General features: G+C 47.1%; 1 protein-coding gene across 1 annotated transcript in view; it reads left to right on the top strand.

Annotated features, from left to right (window-relative positions):
- Positions 1 to 1,898: 1,898 nt before the first annotated feature.
- The window catches only part of LOC118097954 (membrane-associated guanylate kinase, WW and PDZ domain-containing protein 3-like), a 36,232-nt gene continuing 19,393 nt past the window's right edge, over positions 1,899 to 18,737 (top strand). Inside the window, exons 1-5 of the mRNA XM_035141276.2 lie at positions 1,899 to 1,913; positions 6,376 to 6,551; positions 6,685 to 6,761; positions 10,818 to 11,363; positions 17,364 to 17,693. Of these exons, the coding sequence (XP_034997167.2) occupies positions 1,899 to 1,913; positions 6,376 to 6,551; positions 6,685 to 6,761; positions 10,818 to 11,363; positions 17,364 to 17,693 (1,144 nt within the window). The remainder of the gene's footprint in view (positions 1,914 to 6,375; positions 6,552 to 6,684; positions 6,762 to 10,817; positions 11,364 to 17,363; positions 17,694 to 18,737) is intronic.

The following is an 18,737-nucleotide window of genomic DNA, read 5'->3' on the forward strand; positions in this document are numbered from 1 at the left end:
TAAAAAGTGCCTTGAACCACATCAGGGGGGAAAGTGACCTTGAATATACTCTTACCTATATCAGTGGTGCTTATTTCTAAGCAATTTTATTTATTTATTTATTACATTTATAATAATTCTACCTTTCCTCCAAGGTGTTCAAGAAGACATACAATACCAGGATTCTTGTCGGTTGTGGCAAGAAGAAATTGAGTATAAAAAAGGAGAATTTACTGGAGGCCAAGATCCAGGGGCAAGTGCTTTTGGGTGAGAGATCTCCTGCAGAGGTTTGAAATCGAGAAGTGGACGCGGTAGGCACCACTCCATGACTCCACAGTCCGAGCTATAACTTGGAGCCAGCTGCCTGCTGCCTGCCAGGATGAAGCTTGCAAGCTGCGCGCACAGACTTCTGAATCAGTAATAAAATGCTTGCTTAAAGATGTGCTCTCGCCCACCTAGATCTTCAAGCCAAACATCTGCCTCCTGGAGACTTCGAGTCAGCCCTGGAGATCTGGCACCCCTGGCAGCAGCACCTGCCAAAAAGACGGCGGGGGCGTGCATGGTGGAAACGAAGGGCTGGAGTTGGGAATGTGGTGGTGCCGCCGCGCTGCTCAGCTCACCTGAGGAAAAAAACCGTCTTCTTTCCAATGTCTGTGGAAGAAAAAGGAGCTTTTTTTTTTACTTGGGTGAACAGCGCGGCGCAACCATAGTGCCAACCCCCGGCCCCCTGTCCTTTATTTCCACCAGGCACCACAAACCAACGCACGCAACGCGGTCTGGGGAAGCAGGAAATTAATTCGTGCCCATGCCCATTCGCGAGGAAAGTGTTTGCAACCCGAGGCCGCTGCCCACGATGCGCCCCTAGAGGCGAAAAGAAGCGCTGCAAGCGACGGGGAGGGATGCGCGCAGGGTGCGGGGGGGGGGGGCTGTCCCACAGCCTTGCGGATTATCCGCTGCTGCGCTCTGCCATTGGCCAGCGTCTCTGTCTTTCTCTCGCTCTTCGCCCCCGCTCTCCCGCCCTCCGCATCACTTTCTGCCGGGCAGGAGGAGAAGGAGGGTAGCAATTCGCGTTGCCTTGGCAACGGCCCATGGTCCCTCCCCTGCTAACTGCTGCTATTTCGGGCAGCATCAGCATCCAAGGTTGCTCCTAACCTCCTTGGCTCTGGCTGCTGCCGCTGCCGCTGCCACCGCTGCCGCTTGGCGGGGCCCTTCTGGGAGGTTAGGGGACCCGAGGCCCGGGGGCTGCTGCGAGTCAGAACAGCGCTGGCGGCGGGGGCATCCACAGAGGTAAGGAAAGGGCGCCCCCTCCTCTTCTTCCTCCTCCTCGCTTCTCTTTCCCCAGCATGGCGATGGTGGCTGGAGGATCAGCCCTTCTAATAGGATTCCCGGGTCTACTCTGCAGGGGGGGAGGGATGGGGTAGCAGGAGGAGAAGATAAGTAGCCGGCCTGTAGTGCAGTGGGTGAAAGTTGGTTGTGGGGGGGGAGGGTGGGAGAACCAGGTGGCTGCCTGCTGGGAGGGGGATGGGTGGGGAATGGGTGCCCTGGGCTGGATGGGGGTGGCTGGTGGGAGGAAAGAAGGAGAGGGAAGGGATGAGAGCCAGCAGGGCGGGGGCAGGTGAATGGATGATGTCAAGAGATGGATAGGACCTGACAGCCGGGCAGGGGAGGGGTGCTGGGGACGAGCAGAGAACGCACACAGGATGTGACAGGCCAGCGAGGAGACGGATGACTCGGTGGGGGCTGAATGGAAGTGACAGGGCACTTTCCAGCAGCGGGTTCAATGGGCATGCAACCCCCCTACCCCCATGAAACCACCTGCTTATTAGCTGCTGCAACCCCACGAACCAACAAGGGGGTTAACTAGGCAGACAGCTCTGGGTGGAGAGGGGTGGGGGTGGGGTTAGCCTGGACCATGGAGCATGGCTTTCACCCAGGTAAGGAGCAGATCCTGACATGGAGTGATGCCGGGATTTCCTACTCCCTGTCCTAGGATTCTTTAACTGCTGATCCTGGAACAAGGGGAAGAGAGGGGTTGTGATTTTTCAGCAGAGCATTTGCTCCCTGTTTCCATCCTTCCACCTGGCTGGTTAGGTGCTAAACCACGCATCCCCAAACTTCGGCCCTCCAGATGTTTTGGGCTACAATTCCCATCATCCCTGACCACTGGTCCTCTTAGCTAGGGATCATGGGAGTTGTAGGCCAAAACATCTGGAGGGCCGCAGTTTGGGGATGCCTGTGCTAAACCCAGTCTCTGTTTTCCTCTGCCCACTGCTCAGAGTGTTTCCTTTTCTTGGGTCTCCTGGGATTGGCCTGCTTTCTAGAGTTTTCCCCTTATGGATCCTGACAGGAACCCCTTTCCTTTTGCAGAGGGCCCAGGACCCAGCAGTGAAACTCTTTCTCCCCTCTCCCCTTCCCCCACACAATTGCCTCAGTTCTGAAAAGGGGCCTGTGATGCTGTGCCCTTCGCATGATGATATATGACTCAAGAGAATAAAACCCAAATGCGCTGTGGTGGTCTGCAGGAGATGGTCTTTCTCTCTGAGCTTTCACCATACATTTGAAGCGCATTTAAATCACACTCACACACTCCAAAAACATGGGAACTGTAGTTTTTGAAGGGTACTGGGAATTGTAGCTCTATGAGGGGTGAGCTACGTTTCCCAGGATTCTTTGGGAATCCCAGGTGGTATACATAGGTGATCAGCCAGTAAAATGGCAGATGAAGCACAGCACTGGTGAGAAGACATGCACGTTGAGGCAAAATATTATTATATGCAGTGTTGGAACTGACTGTTGAGGTAGCCGCTAAAGAAGTGTGCATGCACACGAAAGCTCATACCAAAATAAAAACTTAGTTGGTCTTTAAGGTGCTACTGAAGGAATTTTTTTATTCCACTAAAGAAAGAGATTTGTGATTTTAGAATCACTGTAAAACTGGTAACATTCAAGAAACTGCAGTATTTGCTGTCAAAACCTCAGAGAGAATCTTAGAAATCAGGTATCAGTGCAGATATTATCCCATGGGTTCTAGAGACAGAAAAGAAGTGAATTTGCATGTTATTGTTGTTTTCCACGAATCAGCTATGTGCGGGTTTAATGCCCATTTTGTATCAAGCATATACTCTGGCCTCAGGCAGGCTTTCTGGTAACACTTAACTCTTCAGCAAGCATTCTGCGGGGTAGTTCATGCAGCTCTACTTTATGGGGATTCAAAATGGGCATTTAAATTTCAAATGGTCCAGTCTTAGTGGGTTCAACAATAGGTTTAACCCTATAAATATAATAAAATTACTTAGCCTATGAATAATTCCCATGCATTCTCAGTAATCCTTACAACAGCCTTGTCCAGTAAAATAGTGTTGTTGTTATTATTCTCATATTGCCAATGGGGTGGTACTTAGCTGTGTTTTATGGCAGAGGTGACACCTGAGCAAAATATTTCCGGGATCAGGGCTCTGTCTCATGGCCACTTTGCTACACACCAGCTCTCTCAGAAGGTGACCTAACCAAAGATACCATCTACTACTGAGCATGCTCTAGGATGATTCAAAAAGAGATAGTATGCCATTCAGAAAATATTATTGTCATATTGTATAAATCACAGCATGTTTTGTCTCTCATACTTTTACCATTTTAAATACTCCCCTCCAACTCCCTTCGCACAAAAAACTTATCCATTGGAATATTGGCTTCTCCCTGACATGCTAGCTTTCAGTGTGCAGGGTTAAGAATTTTTCCAGTGAGAGAGCAGTCCAGTCCTGACAAAGGCTTTCCACTGGACTCTGCTGATTGTACGGCCCCTTTCAGAAGTTATTTTACTGTGTAGAGAGGGAGAAAGCGAGATTGTGTGTACTCAGCTGTGCCACACTTCTCACAGAGCACTTCCAGATACCGTTTATAGAGCATTCATCCTGATTTTGTTTACAGGGCGATTTGACAACACTGGCTATTTCATGAACAGTCATTCTGGGTTCTGGTCAATGGATGCTTTTCTCTGGTTGTTGTCTGCTGAGTGTTCAAATTTAGCCAGGCACATTTTGCACCTGGATATCGGCCACTCGCAACCAAGTGAAGATGCCTGGGCGGCAGGATGGCACCTGACTACTGTCTGGGGAGCCTTGGATCTGGACTGTTTTCACACACTAATACCCCATCCTGTCGAATTCTATCCAGAATATTTTATCCACACAATCAGAATGAATTTCTGGAAGCAAAACGCTTTTTCTGTGCAGCCTGAGCAGGAGCAGTCATTGTTAAGGAGAAAAAATGGGTTGGAAAAGGCTGGTATATATGTGAACTGTCATTGGATCAAGTAACTTTCCTTCTTTATGTTTTCAAAGCTCTTAAGCGAGCTCGAGATTGTCATCGGAACTAGCCAGATGTTTAACTGATAATCAATCACAGTCAGTCCATCATTTGAAAAATAAAACTTCAGAGCCGTCTTGTCCCAAAATGGCAACTAGACATTCTGTTTTAGCAGCTGTAACCTTGGTTTAAGGAGTCATTTGGCACCTACCTTATATATCTGAGTTTCTAGCACTGTGTCTGCTGCATGTGGCAACAAACAAACAAAACAAACGTAGCAGCAATGGGTTTCATTTCTTCCTGCAACCCCATCTTTTCAAACCGTCTATCAGGCAGCTGCCTGCCACATGGCTGACAGGCAGCAAAATTAGCCAATAGGCAGTTGCCATGCTTGCCCCTGACACACACACCACACATTTTTTTTAAAGTAGCTACTGACCTACCGCTTCATGTGGCTGGCAGAGAGCAAAAGAAAACAAGCAGAGCAGCAAACGGGTGGCTCCTGCGCTTCAAACCCACTTTCCAAAAACTGCTCCAAGGAAGAAGAGGGCTGCTGCTTGCTCCACAAGGCCAGCAGGCAGCAAAGCAAAGAGGATACAAACAGGCTGCAGCACTTCTTCTCCCCCTGCTTTTTTAAAAGGTCCCCACCCATGGGCAAGAAAGCTTCTCCCCTTTTCAAAAAGCCCTTCCACGTGCAACTTCATTTTCATGGTTTGATTCGTTTTTTTCTGAAACGCTTTACAATTGGGTATATTTTACTGAGCGGAGTAATTTCAGGTTTTGTTTGTAATTGTTTATATTTGCGATATAAGGTAATGTAACAATACCAGTCTGATATCATTTCTTTTTTATGTTCTTCGGCTATCTAGATCCCTGTTTTGTTGGTAATAACCTTGTAAAAAAATAAGCCATACCTTTCTTTCTTTCTTTTTAATATAAATCTTTATTATTTAAAACAAACAAAAAACGAAAACAGAAGAGAAAACAAATTGGAACAAACATCTTCACAACTTTACATTTACAAACATTAATACTCACCCTACTAACACTTAACTTATTCATACATACCTACACGACTAGCTCATACATACCTACTTAATTCCCACAACCAAACACACGACTCTTCACCAAGACACACAAATAGATCCACACTAATCTTTAAAAAAAGACTTTCACTTCTCTGAAGGAAGAGGGCAGGGCAAGAACCTCCTCATATTCTCCTTGGGTACAGAGGGGATTCATTCAGGAGAGTGTGTCCTACCAAGCTAGGGCAGCCAGTCAGGGACTTGAGAAGCCTCCTCTTTTCCCTGCTTTTCTGTGGCTGCACAAACAAGAGCAGAACTCAGGAGAAGGTGTTCCCACAAGCACCCTCATGCGGGCCATTTGAAGCTGGACTAGCCAGAACCTCTCTTTCGTGGGGCCTTTCAACACAGGGCTGGTGAGCCGCAAGCCAGGGGCCGAATGGAGCCTCCCACCCCTCTCTGGGCCATGGGGACTCCACGCCACACCTTCTTTTTCCAGACACACTGCTTGGTGACCTTGCTTCACATCCCCCTTGAGTGCTTTTTGTCGAACGACCCTTGCTTGCAACTTGCCTACTGGACAAAGGTGGAATTTATACTCATATTGCTCTGCCTATTTTTGCCTCTCGCCCTGCACAAAACCAACGTCCGGCCCCTGGGAGATTGTACCGAAGGGAATGTGGCCCTCCAGCTGAAAAAGGTTCCCCGCCCTCTGATTTTAAATAATAATAATAATAATAATAATAATAATAATAATAATAATTTATTTATACCCCGCCCATCTGGCCGGGTCTCCCCAGCCACTCTGGGTGGCTTCCAACAGAAGAATAAAACACAATAATCTTTTAAACATTAAAAGCCTCCCTTCAGATGTCTTCTAAAAGTCTGGTAGTTGTTTTCCTTTTTGACATGTTGGGGGGGGCGTTCCACAGGGTAATTTTCAGCTAAGTAGGCCTATTGGGGTTAAGGCACCTCACTCACATTTATTTCAGTGGGTCTAGTAAAAACTTAGTAAATGCACAAAGCTTACTGGAATCTAAGCTGTCTCAACATTTATGTCTCTGCACAGGACAAAGTGAGGCAACCTCCGGGGACCCTACGAAGCCCCCCTGTTGGATGTGGGGGACTGAGCTTGGGTCCCCGAAGTGAGATCCCTGGCTGCGCTGACTGTGGGGCTGTCATGGGGGGTGCTGGCCCCCATGTCCACGACTGGGGTTCAGAGAGGATCGAGCCCTGTGGCATCAGGTCAGTCCAATGCGTTACTCCTCCTCCCCACCTGAGAGGGCTGATCAACTGAAGTGGGGAGCAAGGGAATGGAGGAGTCCACCTTCCTGAGTACAGTAATACTCATCTCTCATTGTTGTCCCTCTTCCCAAAGCTGCAGCACAAGGCAAAGCCCCCAGGTGACTTGTGAGGCTCGTATTCCTGCAACAGAGACCACCCCAGCTGCAGGAGGTGAGTTTGGAGGGAGTTTGGGTGTTGTTAGAAATAGGACACCCTATGGTGGGTGGGTGGGGGTCACGATTGATTTTAATGGGGTCCTTTCCAGCCTAGTAAGTGCAGAATGGTCAGCAATATTGGCTCTCTAAGACCCCATTGGCATTGTACATTTAAAGCAACATTATAGCACTTTAAACATCAATGGCTTCCTCCAAAGTAACCCGGAAACTGCACTTTCTTGAGGGTGCTGATTGTTGCTAGGAGACCATTATTCCCCTCACAGAGATACAATTATCAGAGTGGGTTACCGGTAACAGTCAATCCCTCCTTTGCAGGAAACTCTGAAATTTGTTGCACTTTGAGGGGAATAGGAATCTCCTAAAATTTCTCAACACCCTTAGCAAACTACAACTCCCAGGGTTCTTTTTCGTAAGCCATGATTGTTTGAAGTGATATGATACGAGACCCTCCAAGTGTCCCTATTTTCCAGGGACATCCCTGATTTAGAGAAGCCATCCCGGTTTCCGATTTGATCCCAGAATATCCCACTTTTCCTTATGATGTCCCTGTTTTCATTGGAGAAATGTTGGAGGTTATGGAGTTTTCCGACCCCTAAACCATCTGATGGCAATCCTGTTATAGGGCAGGATTTTTAACATGTTTTGAGTTTTATTATGTTTTTATATATGTTGGAAGCTGCCCAGAGTGCCAGATGTGTGGGGTATAAATAGTAAAAAATTTATAATGGAATGGGACGCCCCTATTTTCATCAGAGAAATGTTGGAGGGTATGTGATACTGCTTTGAATGTGCAGATGGGACCTAATTCGCACTCAAACCAAGATGGAGGCAAAGGACTATATTCCCTCCACCTTGCGGGCTTTGGTAGAGCTCTTCCTTTAGAACCCGGGTCTGCAAAGAAGGACCTGTGTGTGAGAAACAAAATGCTCTCTTGGGACTTGCTCCTCCTAATATATTTTAAATCGAGGAGTGGGCTTTGTTGTTTTTGTTTTGTTCTTGATTCTTTTGTTTTTTTGGGGGGGGTTATCACTTGTTTTCCCCCCTCTGCATGTTTTATTTGTTTTTTTGGGGGGTGATTGTGTTTTTTGTGAGGGGGGGAGTCTAAGCATTGCCAGTTTTTCTTCTGTGAAATGGGTACGTTCTTGGATTTCAGGTCCTTATCCCCCCAAAAGCTGAGGACCTCTGCTTGAGAGCCTTCTCTTTACCATTTCCTTGTATCTTGGCTTGCATGTGATGATGAGCAGCCGAGGTGCTTTAAGGAAGAGCACTTCCAAAGCCACTTCTTCTGCCCAAGCTGAAAGGAAGGACTTAGAATCCCTCGCCTGCCTCTCAGCTTGGGAGAACATCAGGGCCTATGCTGGGAACCAGAAGTAATGTGGATTGCAGGGGGCGGAGATTTGTCCCCTGTGTTTCCTGTTGCTGATCCCTGAGTTAGAGTTTGTGTGAATGCCACCATTAAGTCACGCTAGCAGGAGAACCTCCTCTCCTCCAGTTGAAGCATGCTCGTAAATAACGGGTTGCCTGTGGCGAACAAGAATTCCCAGAAGCCTTTAGAAAAGACTGTGCACACACTTTTAAAGCACATTCATGGCAGGTTCTTTTTTCTCCAATAATTCTGGGCGCTCTAGTTTAACCTCGCAGGAGTTACAGTTCCCAGCGACCCTTAACAATCTATTCCCAGAATTCTTTGAGGGAAAGAATGTGCTTCAAACATGCCTTACTGTGGTCAACCAACCCTTTGGACATCAGATATGACAGGCAGACTAGGGAGACATTTTGTGGACTTGCGCGCAGGGCCGTGCCAGGGCTGAACTTTGCTGTATGTTCCAAAATGTAGTGCTGCTGTTCCTGCCCAGCTTCACCAAATGAAGCACTGTGGGGCTTTCTAAGAACATGTGCCCATTGCACATGCTACAACGTGACCTCCTTGTCAGAACTATGACGGTTTCTCCTGCCTTTGCAAAGTTTGTACACCCCAAATGTAACGGCCAGAATTGCAGCCTCTCTCCTGAAACACAGGCAAAAAGAGAGAAGCCTGAAACATTGAAAGTTTCGTCTTGTGGAATAAAACCCACGGGGTGGGGGGAACCTAAATGCTTTTTGACTTTAAAAAATCTTTTTTCTGGCAGTAGAGTCAAGACATGGCATAGGCCAGGGGTCCTCAGACCTACCCAGCTTTGGGCCGGTGCCCGCCGCGCCGATTGCACGGCAGGCCGAAGGGCGGGGGAGTGCGCGCCCGTGCGCATGCGCACGCACACTTACTGGCGCGGTGGCACGCTTCCAGGTCAGAAAAAGTGCCGGAAATTGTTTGTGTGCATGCGTATGGGCCTCCCCCGACCCGGAGGTGCACCGGAAATGACCTCTTCTGGGTCGGGAGAGGCCCATACGCATGTGCACAAATGACTTTCGGCGCTTTTTTCCGACCTGGAAGAGTGCCGCCGCGCTGTGTGCCATAAGAGCGGGCGGCGGCAGCGGGCGGCGGGGGTTGTCACGGGCCGGATTGGGAGGCCAATTGGGCTGCATCCTGCCCGCGGGCCGTAGTCTGGGGACCCCTGGCATAGGCAAACTCGGCCCTCCATATGTTTTGAGACTACAATTCCCATCATCCCTGATCACTGTTCCTGTTAGCTAGGGGTGATGGGAGTTGTAGTCCCAAAACATCTGCAGGGCCGAGTTTGCCTATGCCTGGTCAAGACGGTCTGTTTTAATGAGAGAGAACTGTCTGGGGACCATTCTGTAGAAGCATAGGTGCCAACTCCTTGGGGCCCCAAGTGCCCAAGCACCCACAAAACTTCTCATGAAGGGACCCCCAAATTTTGGTCCCAGGGCCATGCACGCTGCATGGCACCCACAGCCCCGAGCACCCATGGTGGCACGGCCAAGCTGGCACTCCTGTGTAGAAGAATCATCCCTGTTTATTGCAACACAGCACAGCAACATTCCACATTATTTAGGATTACCTGGAACCATTCCTTCACAGCCGCAAAAACGGCAACATGTTGCAATCCCAAAGCAATGCCCTCAAGCCTACCCACAGGGGAAAATCACAACACCTCATCTTCAACTGTGGTCATGTCTGATGCTCCTGAGGAAGGATTAAAAATGTCCAAGGTCTTTGTGGCAAGGGGAGAACTTCTCTTAATCCAAAGGGCCCCAATGAGATATCGGAATAGGAAATCATGATATACCTGTTACCAATGTATCCAATTCTGTTTTGCAGTCAATGGGTATCTTGGCTCCTGCAACTGCTCCAAGCAGACGATTCCAGAATATTAGTCCTTCTAAATGTATGAATGGCTAGTTTATAACGAGTTTATGGCCTTGCATTCCATAGCAATGCCTCATCTTGCCTAGAGCTGAAATGGGTATTTGAAATTCACTGAAATTTCCAATTTCACCATTTTTACATGTGCATTTGGAATGTGACATTGTGCCTCTGACTTAAAATGTTTAGATTTGCTGGCATCTCTTGGTGCTTTTGGCAGGCATTTCTTTGTTTATTTAAACATATATACTTCGTTAAAACCAGCTCCACTAGATTATTAAAGCCGCTCATGACATACATCCATAATATAGTATAAAGAAATACGAAACCACATAAGCTGTCAGCTGTCAAATACCAAACACCACAGCATGCCATCTATGAAGTGTTATTAAATACTAAATACCATTACATGTCACTTACCAAATACAATCAGATACTAAATACTATTGCTTGCCAACCATCAAATACTAAATCCCATTGCTTATTAGCTATTAAATATTATTGACTACTAAAAAAAATAAAAATGTTGCATGCCAGTTATTAAATGAAGTACTAAATACCATTACATGTCACCTAGTTCCAAATAATACCAAGCAGTGTCAAATATCATAGGACGTCAAATGCAGATATCAAATATCGGGCGACTGTTTGGCAAATGAATATTTGACTAAATTTCCGCAGAATCTGGAAGAGATTTTGATGGCGGAAAATTTGTTTCAGCCCTAATCCTGGCTCTGAAAGGTACTGTCTTGCTGCCTCTCTTTTATTTTCCTTCCACCTTTTCAGTGAATGTCGTAGTAGTGGTTGACGGGAACTGCATCCTGCAATATACCCATCGCCAATCACCTTGCTCCTGCCTCTCTGATGGGGAGCCTCTCCTGTCCCGACGCCCTCCACCATCGTACGGTGCTGTGCCCCCCAGCCCCACTGTCCCCCGGGGCCCGGCTTGCGGCCAAGAAGCTGGCCCGCCCCCATCCCGCAGGACCCGTGGACTCAGCGTCCGCTGTTGCACCAAAGCCTGTCTGGGCGACGAAGAGGAACATGCCGAGCGGCACCTCCATCGGGGGGCACCCTGCAGCCGCCTCACCCCAGTGCCCCTGCCCTGCAGCCCTTCTGGGCCGTGGTTTGGAGTGGGGTCTCTCAGTGGGGGCAGGCCGGGGGCTCGGGTCGTGAAGATCTGGGACCGACAGCGATGCCCCTTGCTGGAGGAAGGGGATGTCATTGCAAAGGTGAACGGGGCGGACGTGCGGGACCTGAGCCCTGGAGAAGTGGAGAGTGTCTTGCAGGAGCATACGCGGACAGGAGATGTGATCCTTCTGGTGGAAAGGAAAGGTGAGCCACGACAGCAGGCAGGGCCACCACGAGGTTTTCACAGCCCTGGGCAGATTCAAGTTTCGCCAGGCCTTCCCACCATCCTCCCTCATTTTATCAACCTGCTGAGCATCTTGCTTCACAACAGTAGCGCATGAATGGCCAAGGGTTCTCCATTTTATCTTGATTTTCCGATTCCAACGGCTCCATTGGAAATCAATAAAAAAAATCTTTTAGAAAACAACTCGCAGGACAACAGAGAGGGATTAGAAGTGTGGCACTCATCTATGGATGTCTGCCCTGCCCCCTGCAGCTGGCTGAGGTGCTCGGGCATGTCCTCTAAAATTCAGCAGAATTTTAGACCCCCAGGTGTCTTTGTGCCCCTCCACCAGGAAGAGAGGCTGTGGCTCCTCCTCCAAGAGTTTTGCTTTGCTGAGACAGGCGCCGCTCCTTCAGCTAGAGAGGCGGGTTCCAAGTTTGCCTTTATTAACTTGGCCCCGGAAACCAGGGAGCAGTGAGGAGCAGCAGCATTTCGGGTCATGGGATGCCGTGTGACAGGAGGATAGAATTCAAATCCCCTGTCACAGAAGAGGCAGGAGTAGATAGTCCTCAAATAAATGATTAAAATAAATAAATAGTTGCATTACTTTTTTAAAAAAAATCACAGAAATGTCTGCAAGCATGAGGGAATGGTGCTAATGATAATAATACCGGTATGTTGCTGTTGTCAAGGCACTTCAGTGCTAGCCGTGAGACAAGGGTCCCTCAGTTCAAACTGCACCTGTAGTCAGAAAACCATGGGACGGGGCAGAGCAGATACACATTTTATATGGCACTGAGTATCACAGACTCTCCAAGTGTCCCTATTTTCCAGGGAAGTCTTTGATTTAGAGAAGCTGTCCCGGTTTCTAAATTGATCCCAGAATGTCCCACTCTTCCTTAGAATGTCCTTATTTTCACTGGAGAAATGTTGGAGGGTATGGAGCTATCCGACCCCCGAGCCGTCCGAAGGCAATCCCGTAAAGGGAAGTTTTCTTAATGTTTAATGTTTTATGGTTTTTTATATATATGTTGGAAGCTGCCCATAGTGGCTGGGGCAACCCAGTAAGACGTGTGGGGTATAAATAGTAAAGTTATCATTATGGAATGGGACATCCTTATTTTAATCGGAGAAATGTTGGAGGGTGTGAGTGTCGCAGTACAGTACCTTGGGTTACAGACACTTCAGGTTACAGACGCTTCAGGTCAAAGACTCCGCTAACCCAGAAATAGTAACTCAGGTTAAGAACTTTGCTTCAGGATGAGAACAGAAATTGTGCTTCCACAAGGGAAATGGAAAGGGAAGTGGAAGTACAAAGAGGCTGAAGAAGCAATTAGATATAGTATGAGGGAAATAAGTTTAAATATAAAATAATTATCATGATCTAGATCCAAATGATATTTTGAAATATTGGGAATCTGTGGTTAAAATGGATCAAGGAAAATAGTTATAATGAGTATCTTAGAAGAAGAAATGATTTAAGAAGTAGAGAGTGCTATATTAGACATAAATAGAAACGTGGAAGGGGGGAAGGAGGAAGTCAAGAAAGTTAAGAAATATATTGGATATTGTTAAGAAATGTTTTTTGTTCTCTGTTTTTCTTTTTTGTTCTTTGTTTTTTCTTTTTCTTTTTGTATCTTTTTTATATTTTTTCTGTATTCGTTATAAAGTCAATAAAAATATATTTTTTTAAAAAAAGAGAGAACAGAAATTGTGTGGCGGCAGTGGGAGGCCCCATTAGCTAAAGTGGTACCTCAGGTTAAGAACAGTTTCAGGTTAAGAACGGACCTCCAGAACGAATTATGTTCTTAACCCGAGGTACCACTGTATTATCTTCTCTCTCCCCTCCCCCAGTAGCAAATGCATGGCAGATGCACTGGGTTGAAAAACCTGTTACATGCATGAGGGAGCTGTGGTCTACTCAGGACTCTCAAGCAGATGTGTATGGTTGTTTAAGTGTGAAAAACCAGGGCTGACCCAAGACATGTTGCTGCCCAAAGCAGAGCAGCAAATTGTGCCCTTCCCACTGTACCCCCACCCCTCCAAGTCAAAGGGTATAATTCCCAAGGCAAGCTAAGTTAAAGGTAAAAATGCAATGATAATACATTAGGGGATAATGAGGGGAGATGGTTTCGTTTGCAAGCTGAAACGACTGCACTGACAGAACAATCAGAAGAAGGCAATGTTAAATTCTCTCGAAACATACTCCTGAGACGTTCACCTCACTCCATCAAATGGTTGCAAACAACCCTGCAAACAACTGAATGATCTTTAACAAAAAAAGAACCCCAAACTTTTATACACGGAGTGAAGGGGGGAATCAGAACCCTTTCTTACAATAAAGAGGGATTACATATACAAACACTCCAATCATAAACCCTTCTCAGGCCAAATCCTGTGTACCCTATTTTTCAACACAAGCCATAAGCCCATCGGGATGGGGCAGGTCAGGTGGTTAGTTATGTGGTTGTTGTTGTTGTTGCTGTTGTTGAAGAAGAAGTGCTGATTTCATGAGTTTTTATTATTTTTTATAGATTTGCTATGTTTAGTTTTTTGTTTTGATGTCATATTTGGCCGTTGATGAAGACCTTTGTGCCAAAATGCACTTGGTTTATGTTGAAATATAATGTACAGGATTTGGTTTGTTAAGGATTTGTTATTGGAGTGTTTAAGTAGGCCAGTTTAAGGACCCAGGTGGCGCTGTGGGTTAAACCACTGAGCCTAGGGCTTGCTGATCAGAAGGTCGGCGGTTCGAATCCCTGTGATGGGGTGAGCTCCCGTTGCTCGGTCCCAGCTCCTGCCCACCTAGCAGTTCGAAAGCACATCAAAGTGCAAGTAGATAAATAGGGACTGCTCCGGCGGGAAGGTAAACGGCGTTTCCGTGCGCTGCTCTGGTTCTCCAGAAGCAGCTTAGTCATGCTGGCCACATGACCCAGAAGCTGTCTGCGGACAAACGCCGGCTCCCTCGGCCTATAGAGCGAGATGATCGCCGCAACCCCAGAGTCGGACATAACTGGACCTGATGGTCAGGGGCCCCTTTTACCTTTACCTTTAAGTAGGCACATATACAGTGGTACCTTGGGTTACAAACACTTCAGGTTACAAACTCCGCTAACCCAGAAATAGTACCTCGGGTTAAGAACTTTGCTTCAGGATGAGAACAGAAATCATGCTTCGGTGGTGCGGCAGCAGCGGGAGACCCCATTAGCTAAAGTGGTACCTCAGGTTAAGAACAGACCTCCGGAACGAATTAAGTTCTAAACTAGAGGTACCACTGTATTGTGATTCATGTTTAGTGTATTTATAGCAGGAAGCTGCCATGTAAACCTTGTACCTGCAGACTGTGGTTTAGAAAGTTTGAGGCCACTGTTCCCTTAGCCTCAAACACCATCTTAGCATAGGAATAACAATACAGTACCAGCTTGTTGTAATGCTCGCAGAGATATTCTCTCTGTAAGTGCTATTTTTAAAAAAAGGCTTTATTTGTGTATACATGCAGCAGAGATCAGATCCAATATTGGATTGTAAGCCATCTCACTTTGATTGTGAGTGTTGATCTCACAGGTTTGTGGGAAAGGTGGGGCATAGATGTGGGAAATAAATAAACAGCTTGCCTGTGGCACTTGCAGCATCTCATTCCATGCACTTATCACAATCGCAACCAATAGTGATTTCTGAAGGAGGCTCACATTTTCCCAGGTACAAAGTAGTGCCCTTGGGTAAATGCTCAGGAAATGAGACAGCCGCATCTCCCAGCCAAAGTAGCACCTTGAAAGAAAGATGTGCAGCGAGACCAATGAGAATTTGCTGGGCAAAAAAACCCAAAACCATCATCATCATCTGATTATACAGAAAGTAATGCGAAATCTTTTTTTTTTCTTAACTGAAGTTCAACGAATCTAAAGATGCTGACTTCAACATCTGATTCCCTCCCCCCCCATCAACATTTGAATTTCAAACTCAATTTTTTACATCAACATTTGCAATTTAACTGTTTTGCTTAGTGTGTTTGTGTTTTTTAAAACCTATTGAAGGGTGGGATTTTTTTTCCATGATTGGGTAAATAAATGAATTATTTTAGTACAAAATGTACTATATTAAATGCCACTGCACACCAGCTGTTAGATACTGTCAAATATTGATGGGTACATGTAAGATACTGTCAAAGCACCGTCTCCTCCTGCATGTCAGCTGCCAAATACTGATGGATACTGTAAGTCTGACAGCTACTGAAAAGATCACTGGATGATGAATGCTAATGTGGAATATCAAATATTCAGTGAACGTGCATACATGCAGAGGGCTGTGATCTGAACAGGCATGAAGTCATAAACTTTGCTGAGGCAGGCCTGGGTCTGGTCAGTGTTAGATGGATTTAGATGAGTAGGAGAGGATATTCTATTTCAGGGGTCAGCAAACTTTTTCAGCAGGGGGCCGGTCCACTGTCCCTCAGACCTTGTGGGGGGCCGCATGGGCGTACCCAGCATGGGGCAGGGGGGCAGCTGCCCCCCCTAGAAGCAGGGCAGCTGGAGAGGACAGGCAGGGATGCTGCCTGCTGTGCTCCGCCTCAGCCTGCTTGGCTGAAGCGAAATGGCAGCAGCGGCAGCGAAGCTGCCTTCGTCGAGGGAAACCTGGACCTGGGCTAACTTCAGCCCACACTCCTTCAAGTGACCTGAAAGAGTGTGGGCTGAGGTTAGCCCAGGTCCAGGTCCAGGTTTCCTTCAACGGCGACAGTTTTGCTGCTGCTGCCTCATTTTAGTCACCGCTGCCATTAAAGGAGCGGGCGAGGCAGGAGTGCAAGCGCTGGTGGCTCCGTGTGCTGCCTTGGAAATGGCCCCCTTTTCTCTGGGGGGCGTGGATGTTGACCATGCCTCCTGGAGGGATCCTGGCCACATAGCCAGCCAGCCAATTGGGTGACTGGGGGGGCGTGGCTGGGGTGTGTGGCTGGTGTGCCCCCCTCCTAGTTTTGATCCTTGGTACGCCCATGGGGGGCCGGACTATATTTTGGAAAAAAATATGAACGAATTCCTATGCCCCACAAATAACCCAGAGATGCATTTTAAATAAAAGAACACATTCTACTCATGTAAAAACATGCTGATTCCCGGACCGTCCGCGGGCCAGATTTAGAAGGCAATGGGGCCACATCCGGCCCCCGGGCCTTAGTTTGGGGTCCCTGTTCTATTTAATAACTACCCTTCCTTTTTTCATTTTTGTGAGAATGCAGGTTTCTATTTTAGCAGAATTAAAATCACCATCCGTGCACAGCTTATCTCTAGAAGCTATTAGGACAAGGTTGCATAACCTCCTAGAACAATTATGATATCCAAGGGTGCTATAGGCAGACTTGGGTTATCTTTTTCCTGTTTTACGTTTCCCTCTTAAGAAAGAAATCACTCTCAGACCGTTTAGTAAACAAGAAAAACACAAGGTTTACTCACACCAAAAGTCTTGCCAGGATTCAACAGATACAGTGATGAAAGTCAGGCAGGCAACAATCCTTAAACATCCTAGAGTCCTTTGTCTGTGACTATTTAGCCAACCATGCAATCTGTGATTTGCCTGCAGATCTACAGTCAGTACCTGGATGAGAGGCTACTTGGGATCCACATAGATCCCACCTTAATTGAAGAAAAGTAGGCTATAAACTATTGCCTGTCAAAATTCACACAGGATAATTTTAGAGGTGCAAATTCATTTCAGCTGTAACAGAAAGACTTACAAAATGAATGTAGCATAATTGAAAGCCATGACCTAGCAATTTGCCAAGTGGACAGAGCAGTTGCACACACAAAACACCTGTAAGTGAAACAAATGTGAATTATCAGAAATATGATGTGATTCTGACAGCTAGAAGTGGGTATACAAGCTTGAGGTGAGGGCTTGCTAAGCACTGCAGACCCCAGAGAGATCACTGTGGTATGTGACGGGGTCTGGTGTCAATTCAGACCTAACTCAACCCTACCTTCTTGTCCCTGCAGGTCATCATTCCCGGAGACATCCCCAGGAAAACTGCTCTTTCAGACGAGAACACCTCTTGCCTGATTCTTGTCACAATAAAGGAGTTTCCCGAGATACTCCGAACGCTTGGGGAACTCCCCCGGCTGACACTTTGGCTGTGACCAGTTTTGTGGGCCCCGAGCCCCGGGATGTACTTGTGTGTCCTGCTCGTTGTTCCCAGAGGCCGAGGAGGCCCCGGCCAGCGGGAGGGGCTGGGGAGCCCACAGGAGGTGTGGATGGCCCCAAAGAAGACCATAGCTGCAACAGCGGCGTCGCCATAGCAACAGATGGAAGTGGAGCTGTGAGAGCAGGTGAGGCTGTGGTAAAAGGCACACCCCTTTGCAGCAGGGAAGAGCAGTGGTTGGTGGGTGCCCATTGGGACTGGTTGGGTGGAAGGAGAGGAGCCCAAACAGTAGGCGGAGCCAGAGCCAGTGACAGGCCGAGCCAACTCATTCTGGCCTTGACCTCATCCTCTTCCCCACCGTGTTCCACAAAGGCAGCACTGAGACTAAGGACTCAGATTAGATATACCGCTACAAATACATCATTGTGCAAATTAATTGAAACAAACAATGAATTTAGTAGTTTAAGTAAGAGCTGTTCGACAGTGGAATTTGCTGCCAAGGAGTGTGGTGGAGTCTCCTTCTTTGGAGGTCTTTAAGCGGCGGCTTGACAGCCATCTGTCAGGAATGCTTTGGTGGTGTTTCCTGCTTGGCAGGGGGTTGAACTGGATGGCCCTTGTGGTCTATTCCAACTCTATGATTCTGTGAGTCTACTAGCTGACCCGGCCACGTGTTGCTGTCAGCCATATGTCAAGAATGCTTTGATGGTGTTTCCTGCTTGGCAGGGGGTTGGACTGGATGGCCCTTGTAGTCTCTTCCAACTCTATGATTCTAGTTTATTGTACAAAACTCACATATACGTACATTAGTAACAGATATGACGTCTACTATTTTTAAGCAGCATTTGAACATGGTTTGGTATGGAGTCTACTGTACTAGTTTCGAACAGTCACTGTTGATTTTCGGATCCCAGTCACACTTGAATCAGAGCCTGAATGAGCTTCTCCATAGTCGTACAGTCTACAGCATGTAGGCGACTTTAGCATATAGCCCACAAATTCTCAACGGGATTTATGTCTGGGGAATTTCCTGGCCAATCAAGTACCTGTATTTGCTGCTCTGTCATAAATTTCTTCACCACTTTCGATGTGTGACAGGGGGCTAGGTCCAGCTGCAATATCCCAGTACCGTCAGGATATCTCTTTTCCAGCTCTGGAATGCTTTGTTTCAATTAATTTGCACAAGGATGTAAAACGTTTTAAGTGAGTTTGAAGCGCAATACACCATGTGACA

This window comes from Zootoca vivipara, chromosome 16, assembly GCF_963506605.1.
Source record: "Zootoca vivipara chromosome 16, rZooViv1.1, whole genome shotgun sequence".
Classification (NCBI taxonomy): Eukaryota; Metazoa; Chordata; class Lepidosauria; order Squamata; family Lacertidae; genus Zootoca; species Zootoca vivipara.